Here is a 17,979-nt window from a genome sequence, read left to right on the forward strand (position 1 = left end):
AGCACAAACTGAAGTACCGATGAGCTGACAAATAATTAGTTGCATGTACAACTTTTCTGTTCTGAAACTCATTTTGCTGTCTTTCCAGATTGCTTGCTCAGGAACTAATTCCAAGGATTACTTTGATCGGCATGGAGATTTAAAGAGCATCAGGAGACTGAAGTTAACCTTATTTCTCTGCAATATATCAGATTGGATACTGGCACATATATGAATAAGGTTGGGTTGTCTGAACCTAGAATCCCCTGCTTCTCAGACTCAAGGTATACATTATTGCGTATAAGAACAACAATTGTCAAGTGTGGCAGTCATATTTTGATAATCTGTATTTTTTGGATGATTGAATTATGATGAAGTCTTCCACATAGTAGTGATGAAAAATCTTCAGATGTGAGGATTTCAGGTTTAAAAGCTTCAAGGTTTAGGCTTTTCTCTTTAAAATAAATCTTGGGCCTCAAATTCATAATATTGGTAAAGATGTAAAGTTCAGCGTATGCAGACTCAAAATTCTTGCATTAGAAATTTACTTGACTTAGAATATTTTGTGACTTGTGGTTTAGATTGCTATCAGTTAAGGGTGTGCAGCCACCCAGTGAGGATATTCTCCGGATATTTCTTTTGTTTCCTCTTCTATCCATAATATTTTTAGAACGTTTGTTAATGCTAATTTAATTGACCGAACTGAACAGTATGAGTATTCTCTGGGGCACTTAGATAACACTATGCCAATTAAGTAAACAAACTTCATTCTGTGCCTAAATGGCTTGCTTCAGTCTGTTTGTTTGATTTTTTGACATCTATGACATGGCAATGTCGGTGCTCCTTGTAGCTGGACTGCCTTGCTATTGATCTTGCTGATTGCCTTTCTCTATTGCCGTAGAAGGAAAGAATGGTGAGCCATAGAGTCACCAACTCACAATGGAGGTTTGTTGAATAGGTTTCTCACATCGATACATTATTGTGTTTTACTTCACTTTTGTTATTTGCATAAAAAATTAGCACTAATATCCCCCTTCTTATTTGGAGCTCCACCAGTGGGTGCAATCTCAGTATTATCCCCTCTATATTATTTAATTGGCAGCAGAACGTTTAATTTTATATATTTTGTTTCCATTCTTAATCACATCATATTCAATTTGCTGCACTATAACAATGTTATCATCTTTGAGGAGCAAGAAATATGAGGCACCATATTATCATGTTTCAGAGGGAAGAAATGGTTTTAAGAGAACTTCCCCCAGAATGTTGTAACTTCGATTCAATACATATGAGTGCCTCCACGAAATGGTATCTCCAGCCTGCCTAATTTTCTTTTGGTAGTATGGCAGTTGATGTCTTAATTGATTCTACTAATTCTCAGTGTATTACTTGACTTATATATCTTGCTTTTTTTGGAAGCAACATGGTATGCAATCGCAATGTATATATTAACTGGAAAACATTGTTGATAGAGTTCAGCCAGAATCTCCTCATATTGTGGTAGGTAACGTTGTTGGATTAGCTGTAGTGTATTCATTTATTCTCACTGCCTTTTCATCACCTTTGTGATATCTAAATAGTAAATTGTCAATTAATCAGATTAATCAGGGGAGCTACATGCTTATGTTTATATGTCCTCTGCTTCTGGGTGCATAGATAGTTTTCAGTTTTCTACTGTGAACTACCGCATTCCCATTTTAATCGAGGTTGTCCATTTGGCTTTGTCACCCCCACATGTGGAAGTATCCTATCTCTTGTTTGTTCTTGTAAACTATGCATTTTTTAATGAAGATTTAACGACTACAGTTTTGAGCTTTTGACTATTTTGTTGTTTCACAGGGAACTGGAACTTTTATAATATCTTTTCTCAATATGAATTATTTGAGTACCACAATGCTGTTGCAATTTTGTCTCCTGCACTCATGACTTCCACTTGGTAGCTTTTGGGTTCCTTATTAATTTGTTAATTCTATGTATCTGCTGGAGGCACACACTAACTGATGATGCGGCTCCAGTATGTTATCAATGGTAGCTGCTGAATGCACACACTCTGTGCTAATTTTCTAATTATATTCCTGTCCATCTGGTGGAGCTGGAGCTATCACACCTGAAACTTAGGTCCTGTTTGGCACGGCTCCACTCCTAAACTCCAGCAACTCCATCAAAAAATTCAGCCAAACACCCCAACTCCAAAACTCCATGGAGTTGCCAACTCCATGGAGCTGTAGTGCAAATGGAGGTGGAGTTTTGGAGCACCTCTTTTGCTGCTCCAGAAACCTCTCTTTTGAACCTCCTCGTGGAGTTGGTGGGTAATTACCCACCAATTCCACTGGTTACACAAAAAAACGTTTCATTCTATTCTCTCTTCTATTCTCTCGAGCCCCACTCGCCGCCAGAGCCCCGCCCGTCGCCGCCCGCCGCCGCCCTCGTCGCCCGTTGCCGCCCGCCACCCGCTGCCCGTCGCCGCCCGCCGCCCGTCGTCGCCCGTCGCCGCACCCGCCGCCCGTCGCCGCCCGCCGCCGCACCCGCCGCCCATCGCCGCCCGCCGCCGCGCCCGGCGCCCGTCGCCGCCTGTCGTCGCCCGTCGTCGCCCGTTGCCGCCCGCCGCCGCCCGCCGCCTATCCTCGCACGTCGTCGCCTGTCGCCGCCTGTCGCCGCCCAGCCCGCCGCCCGTCGCCGCCCGCCGCCTCCCGTTGACGCCCGCCGCCGCCCGCCGCCTCCCGTCGACGCCCGCCGCCGCCCGCCGCCGCACCCGTCGCCCGTCGCCGCCCGTCGCCGCCCACCGCCCGCCGTCGAGCCCGCCGCCTACCCCGCCGCCCGTCGCCGCCCAGCCCGCCACCCACCCCGCCGCCCGTGGAGGGTCTCCCGTGTGCAGCGCAGTGCAGTGGAAAAAGGGGAAGAAGAAGATGGGATAGAGAGGATGACAAGTGGGGCCTTAATTAGGGGGCAACAATGGCAATCCACACTGAAATCGATCTTGTTTGGAGCTGAGAGCACCATCTAGCCAAACACCCTATTTTTTTTCTGGAGTTTTGGAGCGGAGCTGGCTCCATGTGGAGTTCAGAAGTGGAGCAGTTCCACCCGGAGTTGGAGCCATGCCAAACAGGACCTTAGGAAGATGAATAAGCAATAAAAGATTTTATTCTCATGTGGTGAGTTTCTACAACTCCATATATATGTCTACTTGCAGCTTGATTCTGCGTATTAGTTGGTGTCAACACTCAACAGTCCATATTATGCTGCTTTTGACAATTTATTGTCACTTCATAATCATGGTGGCATGCTCTGAAGTTGGAGGTTCAGGTGGTATTCCTAGACAGAATCCAATTGAGCCAAACTCCTCGAAAGCATTGTTGGCAAGGGTACACATCTGCCTATCAGATTTCATTTTCTCGGTTCTTTCTCGTTTTCATATGTGATAACATAGTAAATAATTCTCTGCAGAGGTGCTGTCAATCCCACAAGGGGCAGTGCTGCTGGTCATCCTCACCACGGCTGATTCCGCCTCCGCGTTCATGCTGGCCACCACGCAGCAAGGTGAGAGGGTGCTGCAAGCGATGCCCGTGTTGTGCTCGACAGATTGTGTCAGCTTGTCAATGGGATCAATTTCTTTGTTTTTGGTAAGTAAGCCCAGCGTTAGATAATCTGCAGTTGTGCAAACAGATTCATGTAGCCTTAAAATATGGAGGCGTTGCTAAAGAACCCATGCTGCCCCACTGCTGACAAATGACCGCTGCAGGTCTGTTCATGATAATATGGGAAGATAGATACACGCATTCTATTTAACATACGGATATGAGATGCTAGATACATGGTGGTGAACTTGAGTGTTTTTTTTAAAGAATGCTATATGATGTGTTGGGGTTTGGTACAACAGTTGGTTTCTTTTCTTGGTTTGCCTTATTTCTTTATCTTGAAGTAAACTTTTGCCATTGATTACACGCCTTTTTTTCTCTTTACCCGCGTGGTACTTTCCTCTTTCTGGTGTTTGAAGAGAACGATTTTCAGGAAAATAAGTCTGTCAACAATAATGACAACCAGCTGTGTTCCACTATATCTAGGAAATTTAATTTTCACATTAAGGATTTTGATCTCTCGCAATGCTCTAGCTAACTCTGTGAAGACAGATGCCATTAATTTCTTTGTTTCATGACTGTAGAGCTAATGGCTCGTATGTATGGATCAAGGAAATTTAATTGGAATTGACTTCTCGAAAATTTGAAGTTCTTTTATATATCTATGTATTGCACTTTGCTAAATCTAATATGAATATAGAATTCTTATTTACTAAGTTACTTAAAAAAAACATACCTGGCATAACTCTAAGGTTAATTTGATTGAGTTTGGCTTTTTATTCAAATAATGTAGGTTTATATGTGGTGCATCCATCTTTATCACTTATGGATGATGATGATGATGATGATGTACAAGCGAGGGTGAAAAAAGACAAAGGAGAAGACAGCATTAGAGGGGAAGATTAGCAAAGGGGAAAAAGACAAAAGCACCAGAGCCGCATCTTATTTTCTTCGCGAGAACTTAAAAGGGATGAAAGTAATTGTGCCTCCATCTAAATTTAATATGAATATAAAATTCTTATCTACTATGTTTTTCGAAAACAAGTGCGTGTCCCCACGTGCACTCAGAACATTATGTAGCTATAAGATCAGGTAGATTGCGATGCATATTGGTCAAAACGTCATGTTTTTCATGTTATTTATTACGTTGAAATCTTTTTTTTCTATTATAGCAAAGCACGGCATAACATAGAAGTATTGCATATTTGTTTAATTATCTACTGATTTGATTTCTTATCGGTAAGATTAAAATATTATTTATCTATCCCGTAACAATGCACGGTCATGATCCTAGTATTACTTTAAAAAGAAGTAGAAACACTTTGCCGAGAGCACTGCCCGGTGGGCCGCCTTATTCCGCGACGCGCTTCGAAGCGTTGTTCTTCTCTCGCTCACGAGCTCGCTCCACGGGCTCCCGCCGCCATCCCGGACGTTTCTTCTCCTTCCGTGCTCATTCCAGGGACCTTGCATGTCCCCTCTGGAGAATGTCAGGAGTTTTTTACATTTGATTTTTGCAACTGCAACAAATCTTTTCTTCAATCGGAACATCTCAGTCAGGAATTGGTTGTAGGAGAGCCCAACCTGAGAGTGACAATGAGGAAGATGTGGCCGTGATTTTTAGGTAGCGCGGGTGCGCGAGAAATTGTCTCGCAACAACACATGCAATGCTTAATTAACCACCAACCATCACAGCAGCACTAGCCCGAAATCTGAAACTCAGTTACCGGTCATGTCGCTAGTTTAGACAGCGCATTTCCCAAATGAACTGGTGATTGGTGAACCGTGCTACAAAAGAGAGCCTCGACGGCATACTGAACTGATAATACAACAGTCTGATGGCCCCAAAGATGGATTACAAATTCAGCACAAAGTAGGGTCTCCAGCTTAATCCGACAATTAATTTAGTTCTTGCTTAGTCTTGGCTCCCACATTTACGAACATTTGTTGGCCTTCCATATCTTATGCTCCAGCCCTCACGCAAATGGTCATCCAGGCATCATCAGCACTCCTCGTCCTAGATACCTATTTACTGCAGAAATAAAGAACCTTAGACACATGAACAGCCAAGGAAAAACATAATAACAGAATTGCAATTCGGTGGTGCTACAATGAAAGCATATCAGCAGACCATGCAGAAATCATCTTTTCAAACATTTCTTGTAGAAAATCGCTAAGGGCATCTCAATTAGCAGGTTTAGAGAGGGAGACTATCACCACATATTTTGGAAATCTGAACTGCGCCCAAAACGAGAGGGGTTCAGTTCAAAGGTAAACAACTGTCTAAACTAGCTTGTTTTGAGATTTTCAAGTTTTGGAAGCAAAAAGATTACAGATTTGGGATTTGGCATATACATTAGATTCCAGATTTGATCCAGTTTTAACTTTATTGATGAAAACCAACCAGTTTCTGTTAGGTGATTTCCTGACCATTTGCTATAGCAAGAAAAAGGAACAGAACCCTTCTACACTTCCCATAACAATGGTAGTTGACCTTTGGGAACTGAAAAATAGACTTTGCGCATCACATATAGGAAGATGTAAATAACTTATTTATTTTCTTGACATCACATTATTCCCATATATGGCACAGGCTTATATTGAACATGCAGTAATTTCATTATAGCTTGTGTCATGCTAATGGACGATGGCAAAATCTCAGTGTGTGGCCACATGAAATAAAATCAGCTTCAAAGGACAAAAGGATATGAGGACTTAGCACCAAATAAACAAATGGTGAATTGGTGATGCAGGTGTTTCCATCCCACTGACAGAGGTAGTAAAAGGGAGAATCTATACTTTTCTACCAGCAAAACAAGAAACAGCACTATCTGAGCATAATGTTGAAAGAGAGATTAACTAAACATCAATGAGCTAGCTGTCGTCACACAGCGTATCTTTTATGTTCAACATTCTCTGATCTGACCATGTAAAACACCATTGCATACCCTTGAAAAAAGATCATAAACACAAGATGAAATGTTAAATGTTTAAACAGTGAACTAGAAAACTAGAATCAGCTAATTCCTATTCTATTTCTTTCTCAGCACTGAAAACAAAACAGACAAACTTTGAGTCCCTGTACAACGTAATCAAACTCTTGTGTTCCTCCTAAATAAACTACACGTAACAAACAGGAACAAAATGGAGAGCCACTTATGCACCATACCTAAGCCCAGGAAATAAAGTTAAGTTCTGGTTCATAGCAATGAACAGGCCTTGCAGCTTGTAAGGTCAGTCCTGCATATAATTTCCATATCGTTCTAGGGTCGATCACTAATTCTAACTTGGGTATTCATGCAAACAAAATGGTATGTTTCAAGATAGCTCCACAACTGGTCAGATTATATATATATATATATATATATATATATATGACCACATAGATTAAGGATTATCATTCTATTCATGATTACCCAAACACTACACATGCTGTCGAAGTAAACTGTGTGATGAAGTGTATCATGAGGGTAGAGGTGGTTGATGCACTAAGTTGAAACAGATGTAATAAGCCTTCATAACCTAATTATACCAGTATCTAAGGATGTACTCACATTATCTTCGAAGTATCATCACTACAACTGCTCATGGAAACCATAGCTCCTTCCACCATATCCATCTATAAATTGAAGCAAACTGCATCAATCATCAACAAAATAAAAGGACATACAAGTCTCAAAGGTGTTTTTTAAAGACAGACTTGTTTTGGAATGACCCTTCGCATTCATCAGAGGCAATGTCTTGAACATTCAGCTTTGCAACAAATATAGTCTGATCTGTGGGTCTCCGTACAACTGCCTGCTCAGTTGTAAGTAGCAAAAGTTAACATAGTAAGAAAATCATTATCGACTATCACTATTCAAACTAACCTGGAGTGTCAGTGTATTCTGTGGGTTTGATGCAACCTCCATTTTATCTAGAAGCATCGCTGTAAACTGAGAAAAGCACAAAACACACAGGCATCAGCTCCAGGTGTAATCAGGACCTCCCGTTAAAATGATATGCAAACATATTCAAATTCTTCAACCAGAATGCATTGGAAGCAGAGCAATGTGGTGATGAAGTGGTGAGTAAAAAGAGAGAAACTACATCAGTTGATGATAAAATGAATGCAGAGGAATATTCTACTGTAATACTCCATTTTACAATGCATGGCTCCACGAGTATCCATTTCAAAATGTTTGTCCACCTCCCTTGTGACGACGACTAGGCTCATGTTTCCAATAGACCTTAAATGCATAGTATGCTTTCTATAGGGGAAAATGCATGTAGAGAATTTATGACAGATTCGCATGTTTCCTAAGCGCTATGATTGTGGTTGATCTATTGCTTCTTTAACATCAAGTTTTGACTCTTCTTAGTCTGTGCACTATGACGGGCGTACACAAATATAGCAAAATGGAGGAAGTAACTAGTAAGTCATTATAAACATATAGACAAGTTGACATATTTCTCATGGCTTAGAAATGAAATGCCAAATAGTGCAGCATGAGGCCAGGAACCAATGTTTCTTCCCACGATTACAATTTTAGAACTTTATCATTTTTTCAAATGATTAAAAAAATTATCATGTTGTAAAAGGGTACAAGGTTTTATATAAATTTGTTGTCATCTAGGACAGATACGTTCACTAAAAACTTCAGCAAAATGACACGGAAAGTGATGATCTATAAACAAATGTGATACCTGCGCTGCAGAGTAAAGAGTAATCCCATCAAGTTCAGAGATGATATCACCAACGACAACTCCTCCACACTTTTCTGCTGATATCTCACAAATCTACGGTGTGCATAGGATTAAGATTAAGTTTACGCACACCAAGAAAGTAACAATAGTCTCATTCTCTGAATATTGCAAACATGTATTGAACAAATTATCTTGCATGGCTTGGTTAGCTACCTATCCCAAGAAAAATTAAACAGACAAATATGTATAATTAAATAGCATACAATGAATTTACATTTTCATAAAGAAAAAAATCAATTAAATGGAATTGAAATGAACTAATGTTGCAAAAGGCAGATGATTTACGCTGCAAAGGGCATATCGATGCAACACAGCAGGCTTAGGACTGGTCCGGTTGGATCCTTTGCCTTGCCTAGCCTCACCTTGCCAGGCAAGGATATATGTTTGGTACTAGCTTTAAAATCTAATTTTGCTTGGCAGGCTAGCTTGCTTGAGCAAGGATTTCCTTGCCGAACCAGGCAAGCCAATTTCGCTCTCCCGCACCGGCAAGGCGAGCGCCTAGCACAAAAAAAAGCTGCGTACAGCACATGGGGCTCCTGCATGGCTGACTGATGGTGGGTCCCTTGCATAGTATCAAATTGATATTTTAATTAGGGAAGAAGCTAGCAGTCTGAGAACCAAATGCATGGCCCTTTGCTTGCCTAGCTTTGCCAGGCAAGGTTAGGCAATCCTTGCTCAGCTAGCTTATGTGGGCAAAGAAACCAAACTGACCCAAAAGGTCATATATCATTGTCTAATCCAATGGCAGGAGCTGTTAACAGAACAATAATTGAGAAAGGCCATCTTATGAAAAAGTGCATTAGAACTAATGTAACTTCTTGATCAATAGTTAAAAAAATGGTAGTTCAATAACATCACTAACAAAGGGCAGTAAAGCATAGAAGCCAAGAGGAGCTGAAAAATGAAACTTACAGAACTAAGGCAGTGGATAACTGCTAATACTAAAACGAGCTGGGGAACAAGGAAAACAACATTAAGTATTTATCCCTTTTTAGTAATGTTAGTTAATAGTTATTACTTCACAGAAAACTAATGATAGTTGATGGATATCAATAACTTTGATCATATGCTGAATATTGAAGGTTGGGACAAAAAACTACCAACAGTTATGAAAAGTGGTGTTTTGAGTAGCAACATAGTTGCAAAAACATAATTTTGACGGTTAATCTCTACTAGAAATATTTACAAATCCTGGCAAAGTTATATGATTATGAAACTAATTTTGAGACAAATCTACTCATACCATTTTAAGATGTTCAATCTTAATACACACAAAGTTGTACGATTATGAAACAATCAAAGTTTTGATCTGTTAACTATTTGCACAACCCAAAATGACAACTTTCACGATTGGTGGGAATAGCTGTACAAACAGAAGTGCCATTGCAAATTACTGCATAAACAAAATCAATAATTTGTCAGGTAATTTTTATATGTTAGTAAACCTAACCTCATTTTTCTAATCTAATAAAAATAAGGAGATCTGGTTTCCTATTTTAGCATATAAGAAGATTTTTTTTTTCTATCACCATGAGCAGGAAGTTGCTAAGGTGCATGGATATGTGCGTACTAGGCCTCACCTACACCCTACTTCATAAGGGGGATGGAGGATGAAATTTGCAATATAAAAGATCCTTTGATCAGGTGGAACTTAATGAATAGGAGGCAATGCAGACAAAGTTGCTCTTTCAAATCAACTAGAAAACAAATGATCGGCTCATGCAAACTGTTCCTTGTACATGTTCGCATCATTAATAATAAGTTCAGAATGCTTGTTGTGCCAAGAACCAGACATTCTAAACTAAGCAAATTGCCATGCAGCGGCCACTAAAATGCTTAAATCACAGTTAAAACTCAGGACAATAGGACCATTCTAACATTGACGTAATTAGTGATCTAGATGGAGTAAATTCTATTAAATTAGAGGATTTGCGTGCATGTGCGTTGCCTACCTCCTGTACCAGAATTCCATGTGGTGGCTTGGCATATTTGCAGCATAAGTGTTCCAGACTATTCATGCTCAGCATGTGAAGAGCTTGTCCCCTTATGCGAACCCTTGGTAGTGTTCTGCACCCATCATAAAATTCCAATGTCAACGATAATGGTATATAAATAATATCTTTCACACCGTAAGCCTTACTTGCAAGATATCCATCTGTTTCTTTGTTTTAGAATTTGAATATCAATATTTCAAACATTGTTGTGAAATTTTCGAAATTGGCCATATGAAAGTACATCACAAGATTTCACTAAAAGCGCTTGCATAAAATCATTGCTATGTTAGTTTATAATAACATATAGTTGCAAAGCAATTATCAAATCGCGTAATAGAGACTGGGCAAAGTCTAACAACATTAAAAAAAATCATGAAAGGCCGAGGAAACAACTAGAGTTCAGAGATCTTTAAAAGAACATAGAAGTTATATTACCACTATTCCCAGGTAGCAAGAAGAAGTATGCTACTGTGAACATTACTGTGCATAAGAAAGTCTAGCACTACACATCAAATATTCAAATCCATGTATTTTGCATACATTGCTGTGCAAAAAAACACTTCAAATTTATGGGTAATCACAAATGGGATGATATACAGGCAATATTCAATGCATAGTACCATATTCTAGTAGTTAGGGTGTTAGCATCTTTCTTTTCCCTCAAACACGCAGAAGAAAGAGTTGTTAGGATATAGGCCCCAACTTCCTCATGATTACAACGCATATGCACAAATGAAAGGAGAAAACGACCCATAAAACCAGAATCTACAGAGACAGCAGCTGGGACCAGAGATCCCTTGGTTAGAATCTAATGAGGAAAAATAGAAAATAACCATCAGAGGCTAAGAATATTACAGTGAAGCGACAATAGATAGTTGAAAGGAAAAAGTCCAATTTACTACCTCCAAGTATGGCCTATGTCCAAATAACCCCCTAAAGTAACAAAAGGTTTACATAGCCCCTCCTTTTGCCAAACCGGGCCAAAACACACCTTCAACAAATAATTGAAACCGGTTTTCATGATTTGGTGGAATTAAAAACCTAATTTGCTGACTAGGATTGACCAATCAGCAGCCTGTCCGTAACACCCCCTCCCCTGTTGTGTGCCGCCCCATTTGATTGCCGTAACCGTTGTCCTTCGCTGGTGGCTAGTCTCTGTCATCGTGTGTGGTTTCTGTGCCCGCAGCCAGATTAACATTAACCACACGTGACCGATCAAGGAGCAGACAAGAAAATCAGCAAGAAGCACGACAACCAGGTGTGCTTTCTTTGTGAAAATTTCATTTAGATGTCAAGCGATAGGTTTCAAACACAATAGGCAGCGATACTTTCTGCATTGTATATTAGTGTCAACTAATTTCTGCTCACCAGCTGCCATCCTGTCATCCTGACTCCTGAGGCGCGAGAGCCCGTGCGCCAAGCGGCGGCGGTGGCAGGGGCACGGCCGGGTGCCGTACAGGGCACAGCTAGGCGTCGCGTGGGGGCACAGTTGCCGGGAGCACAGCACAACAGCCAACAGGGCAGGAAAGGGCAAGGTGCAGCTCAGTGCGCGCGAGCTGCTCGGAACAAAGCGCCGCGCCGCCGCCGCCGCCTGTGAATCTTGGCAGAGCGACGTGACGAATTGTTGAAATTCAGATTAGATATCATGGAAGGGGCATTCTAGACCTAAACTTTGTTATGCCATGTAGGATCGCTGACGTGTCATGCCTACTCAGTAAAACTAGTGCGTGAACCGGCCAAATCAGCAAAAACCGATTTCAATTATGTGTTAAAAGGTGTATTTTGATCCGGTTTAGCAAAAGCAAGGGGTTAAGTAAACCTTTTATTACTTTAGGGGGTTATGTGGACCTAGCTCATACTTGAGGGTAGTAAATTGGATTTTTTCCTAGTTGAAACTTAATTGTTGAAAAGGATCTTGCTGATAAAACATCTTGGAGAGAGCAAATAAACATATAAAAAAAATCCAGCTTGCTAATACACACAAAGTAACCCACACGTGCCTTTGGTGCAAATAACAGACACAAAAGATTTGCAAGAACAATGTTAATTGTTAAATTCTATTTGTGGAGGTGATACTACCAATATCTAAAAATTTATAATGAAAGGAAGAAGATATACTTTGACTTCTTGTAGTATTTCAGGCATCTTGCTGCAATCTCAACCGGCAAAAACGGAGTAGTTTCTTCGTAGCGAAAAGTGATGCCGAGGAATCTTCTTTCAGAATCCATGACAGGCCCGCCAATGAAATTCTGACAAAAAAATGAAATGAGTTGAACCTTCACTTATGCCTTACGTAAATAAGGTGCCAAGAAAACAATATATTAGAAAACAACCATCTAACTAAAACACAAATAGTCTAGCTTGTAACAGTTTTTTCAATATGAAGCCATCACTTCTAGATTTTCCGACAAAAACTGCACCTAAAATACGTCAAAAGCATGATGGTGTTATCACACTAATGTCTACGATATACGATTTTCTCCTAATTAATCATACTATAAGAAACATGAAGCATACTCATATTTAACTTTTGTCTCCATTTCTGAAATGAAGCACTAGGAATGCAACAATAAATCAAAATGGCTAACTGCAACATGCAGGTAGGTAGTTACAAGCCATCTCTAGATATCAAAATATAGATACAAAATCATCTTACCCCACTGACATCACATGTACAGGTCAGAAGCTCAGTGCAGTCTAACTCGCTGTTCCTTCGGACCAGTTCCCCACATCTCATCTGAAAACCTTTTGAGTACATGTCCCGACCTAGAGCAACTACAGGCCTAGGCTGCAAGGAATAACATTCAGGGAGGTCACTGAGTTCTACCGTAGGAAGATTTATCCGAGACCCTGGAGACTCAATAGTCACAATGGCAATATTATAATGCAAATTGCACATTTCTAGGGACCCTTCAACAATTTGTTTATTGTGCAGAGCCACTTGAATCTGCAATCAATAAATTTACAACTATTATCCACTGCAGGAGAGGAGAAAGCCAGCATGAACAGACTAATAAAAGAGCTGTTGTAGTGCTGACCTTAACATCACAAGGTTCATATGCTTCAAACAGAGTGTCAGGTTTTCTAACTAAAGAAGCAGAGGTAAGTATCCATGTTTTCTCATCCACATGATCAACAACAGTCCCTGAGCAAACCATATGCATTCCATCTGTGCGAGCATAATAGAATCAAGAATCGCCAGTAGAAATGTTTTCCATACTAATATACGAAGATGATGTTGGCAATATGCTTTTCATATCCATCCAACCTACCACATAAAACTTCTAAGAAAAAAGAACACAGGTAGACTGTCATTAGTTTCATTTCAACCGCCCCTTTGCCCACTGACCACTGCCCCACACGGAGCTGTTTCCCTCAGTAAACTCATACTTAAGCTATGAAGTCCCATTCTTTGCTGCATCAAAAAATTGTGCAAATGTATAGGCTTTTTATGGCTGAGAGCAACATCGTGTACTGTACTCTATTATTAGTAAAACTAACTAAATGGTAGATGCAAGAGAGTATATAACAAAAATTACCAGCAGTACAGGCAAGGGACACGACAGATCTGCGGACTCTAAACACCGATTCAAAGAATTGCAGTCCGTCTTTGATGAAATCCTCGACACTTTCGGCGTCATACTTGATAAATTTTGATTGTGGACCATCGGAATCCGACCAACATGCTCCATGGCCTGCTAAAACGTGGTTAGCGGTGTGAAGCAATGTGAAATCAATGATAATATCGAGATATTTCGAGAAAGCACGACTGACAGAATCATATGTGGGTTTTCTTCTAGCTTATAAAATAAAAGGAGCGCATGCATATATCGGACTTACTACCGCCTTGTGGATTTCCCTTGCGTTGTAGCATGCCTGAGATCTTTAGAAAGAAAGCGAAAGGCATAAATCAGATCATAAGGGAGAAACACAAAATCGAACTTTAGGGCAAATTTGCCCTAATAATAACTGGCAATCAGGCCCAAGCAGATGCAGCAGCAGATCGGGCTAAGAAGGAGTGACAGATGGTAATCGAACCTGCAACTTCCCTCTGCGGCGCTTGGCCTTCCTCATCGCGTCCGGGCCGGCGGCGCCGGAGGTGTGGGTGACTCGGTGGTGATGCTCTGTGGCGACTGGCGAGGGTGGAGTTGTGTGGTGTGGCCGTGTGGGTGGTGGAGTGGAGGGTGGGTGACTAGGGTAGAGAGGGGGAGCGGCGCCGGCGGCGGAGGGGAGGAGCTTCGAGCGTGAGAGAGGCGGGTGGCGGCGGCGAGGGAGAGAGGCGGGCGTCGGAGAGGGTGAGAGTCATAGAGAGGCAGGTGACGGCGGGGAACTGGCTGCTAGGATTTTTTTTTTCTTCATTTATACGGGGCGGAGGGTAACGGGTCCTTAACGGGTTGGCTCTTCCCACCTGTATTACGCTACTCTGACGATTCGAACCCGTATAAATCTGTATCTTGTGTCCTCGCTTTTACTTTTGAGTTTCAGGTCCAACAATCCTCACCGATAAATTAACTACCTCAGATACCCTCTCAGTAGGTTGTCGATATAAAATACCGATATCTAATACATCAGGTAGGGGTGATCGTTGAGATCATCGGACGAGCTTGAAGAATCTCATCATCAAGATCAATCTCCTCTCGACAGCACAGTATGGCTGTTCTTGGGCGACGGCTAACCAACGACTCGTCGTACCTCTACGTCAAAACCCAAGAAGGAATCGAATCCGTAGCATATCAGCGGATTACTACTAGTAGACATATATCTCCTGCGATGCAAAGTCCGAAGCTAATTTGGAGTGGAAAGTCGAGTCTCTTTGAGTTTTCCCATCGACAAAAAGCTATCTGCCGCACTGCTCAAGATTCCAAGCAACAGTAGGAGGAGGAACTTGCAAATCACCGAAACAAAAAAAAGAGAGAATGTGCTGTCTCACGGAGATCAAGGGGGAAAGCATTAATTGCTTGCATCAGAAGTACTCCACGTGAAAAGCAATCTCTTGAGATTTCTGCTACACACGAGTACATGCGTAGAGAAGTCAAGCTACGACTACTCCGACTTCACGAGGACCCTCACGACTCACCGACGATTCTACGCCATGATGCTCACCGATGACTACTTTTACTTGTCATCTCAACTAAAAAACTAGTCGGGAGTGGGTCTCGCACCGTCCACAACAAGTTGGAATCGACTCCAACTAGTCGGCTTTATTAACAACCATTGCGACTTCACGACGACCGCCATCACTTCATCAACAATCGTCCACGAATCAAGTTAAGTTACTTTTCCAATTAATTTTCAGCTTGTTTCCCGCATGCAGGGCAATTCGCCAATTACCCATTTGTCTACGTCTCTCGACGGGAATTACCCTCCAGAGCTACACTTCGCCGACTACTCGCCGAACTCTTGCGCACAACACGCGCTCTACTCGTCGAACTCTTGCGCACAACACACGCTCTACTCGTCAAACTCTTGCGCACAATACGTGCTCTACTCGCCGGCCTCTCTTTTGTCTTCTATTGATAATCTCCTCGAGTAGAACACGCCTCAATTCGTGAAAGCCTTAGATGCACATGTTACGCCTAAGTGCCAGCACACATACACGAGACCAAGATCTCAGCTGTGCAAGCGGCAGTGCCCATACGCGTACACGAGACAAAGGTCTCACACACGCAGTGACTGTGGCTATATGAGGACTGAGAGCCTAAACGTAACAGGCTAACTATGAGATATGGCCGAAATAAGAACATGACACACAATATTTTATTGATCACTGAATAAATTTCAGTAAGTAAAATATTTTACAAATATGCTACATAATGTACAAATCTTTTCTTTCAGATCAAACTTTGGTGACGACACTCCCAGATGCTAAGCATACCTCCAAATGCACAGACTAGTTCCCAAACTTGGGGGCTAAGCGCCAATCAGTACTCGGACCTACTCCAAGATGCTAAGCATACCTCCAAATGCACAGACTAGTTCCCAAACTCGGGGGCTAAGCGCCAATCAGTACTCGGACCTACTTTCGGTGGCTCCGCTAGTTCCCAAACTCGGGGGCGAAGCGCCAATTACTACTCGGGATATCTCCAATGGCTCAGCTAGCTTCTAAGCTAAGGGGCTAGGCGCCAATAACTACTCGACGTGGCTGCTACGGCTCACCTGACGCATAAGCTCGGGGGTTGGATGCCGCAAGACTACTCGGATGATGACTTGAGTGAAGATTCAAGATCCTTGAGTTGATTATTCAATCAATTCAAGGCTTGGGGGCTGATAAACTACACCCAAGATTTTTCAAGCCGAAAGAAGAAGATTCAAGATTTTGACCCTTAGCCTGATTCTACGATTCAACGTAAGGCTCAGGGGCTACTCCGTATGTAGTGCGACTTTCGCTGCCCTCCATATATGAAGACTACAATATCAAGATGATCTAGGCTTTGAGCATACCATAGCCTTATGGCAACTTTAAGAAACTTTGAAGATTCAGCCATATAGAGTACTCGAAGAGCACCAAAACTACTCGGCGAAGATCTTTAAAGTACTCGAAGACAGTTGCATTCAACTATGAAGCGATTGGGGGCTTATCGGGGATAGATCCCCAGTACCCGCAAGGAAGGAAGAAGACAGATTCCAACTAGGACTCCACTGTAATCATACTAGGACTCATATCATGTAATCCCACTAGGACTCCCCCTTGTATCTGACTAGTTACCTTGCCCCTGGAGTATATAAAGTAGGGCAAGGGTACCTAGATCGGCAGACACAACAAGAGGGAAAATCCTCATACCTCAACACCCAAGCGCAGAGCGCAATATACAACACCCCAAACACGATGTAAATTATTACGCTACTCTGGCGGCCCAAACCTGTATAAATCTGTGTCTTGTGTCCTCGCTTTTACCTTCGAGTTCCAGGTCTGGCGATCCCCCACCGACAAATCTACTACCTCGGGTACTCTCTCGGTAGGTTGCCGGTATAAAACACCAACAAGTCCGACGGCCCACCAATTGCCTTAAATGGCACGTAGTTCAAGGGCTTACTACTGGATCATTTGGCGGAACTGGCGCCCTGCCATTTGAAACGGCGATAGCGGGCCTGTTCCGTCGGTTGAACCAGCGGGAGCTCCCATTATAAAAGGGCGCGCGCGACCGGCCAGGCGCCGCACGCCCCCTTCATTTGCCATTTGCCCTGGAGCGAGCTAGAGAGGAAGGAAGGGAGAGAAGGAAGGGAGGGAAAGAAAAAGGAAGGAAAGAAAGAAAGAAAGGGAGGGAGGGAGGAAGGGAGAGAGGGAGGGGAGATTTTTGTTCGTCGCTTCATTAGAGGTATTTTTCTAATCCCCTAGTTTAGTTAGTTTAGTTAGTGTAGTGCATAGATGTAGTGGTAGATAGATCTAGTAGTTAGTTTAGTGGATCTGAGACATAGGAAAATGTAGGTTAGTTAGTGCAGTGGATTTTAGTCAGTTTAGTGGATTTAGCTTAGGTATTTAGTTGGTAGTAAAAATAGGTTGTTTATTTAGGTTAGATTAATTTGAGATTAATTTTATTTGCAATACTAGGGTTATATTATGTTCAGGTATTCACAATGCCCGGTGACCAGCGAGGCCGACCACTCGATCTCTCTAGAGGACGTTGGACTCGATGGTCCAAGTGTGAGGTGAAGACGGGAAAGGTCCATCAAGAGCTTCTCACAGTGGA

At 42.1% G+C, this 17,979-nt stretch overlaps 1 protein-coding gene across 2 annotated transcripts; it reads right to left on the reverse strand.

The window, feature by feature from the left end:
• Positions 1–5,222: 5,222 nt before the first annotated feature.
• Positions 5,223–14,624, reverse strand: LOC101764952. Of its 2 annotated transcripts, none has more exons than XM_004977312.3 (12): positions 14,330–14,624; positions 14,132–14,174; positions 13,831–13,986; positions 13,330–13,460; positions 12,948–13,238; positions 12,410–12,540; positions 10,250–10,364; positions 8,238–8,330; positions 7,421–7,486; positions 7,252–7,349; positions 7,106–7,154; positions 5,223–5,583 (listed from the first exon to the last, which is right to left on the reverse strand). In XM_004977312.3, exons 1-11 carry the CDS (start codon positions 14,363–14,365, stop codon positions 7,127–7,129), a joined length of 1,188 nt encoding a protein of 395 aa, XP_004977369.1. In that variant the 5' UTR covers positions 14,366–14,624; the 3' UTR covers positions 5,223–5,583; positions 7,106–7,126. The 2 variants fall into 2 exon arrangements, with proteins under 2 accessions (XP_004977369.1, XP_004977368.1); XM_004977311.3 differs by having other exon boundaries at positions 7,106–7,170.
• Positions 14,625–17,979: the final 3,355 nt, after the last annotated feature.

This window comes from Setaria italica, chromosome VII (genome assembly GCF_000263155.2).
Source record: "Setaria italica strain Yugu1 chromosome VII, Setaria_italica_v2.0, whole genome shotgun sequence".
Classification (NCBI taxonomy): Eukaryota; Viridiplantae; Streptophyta; class Magnoliopsida; order Poales; family Poaceae; genus Setaria; species Setaria italica.

Bases quoted from the DNA above. Each gene is read 5' to 3' on its own strand.
- LOC101764952 (XM_004977311.3), bottom strand. From the start codon at position 14,365: ATGAGGAAGGCCAAGCGCCGCAGAGGGAAGTTGCAG. The intron at 13,987-14,131 runs GTAAGTCCGATA...ACGTTTTAGCAG, and splicing joins GGGAAATCCACAAGGCGGTA to GCCATGGAGCATGTTGGTCG. The intron at 7,487-8,237 runs GTATCACATTTG...TGCTTTTCTCAG, and splicing joins CTCTTTACTCTGCAGCGCAG to TTTACAGCGATGCTTCTAGA.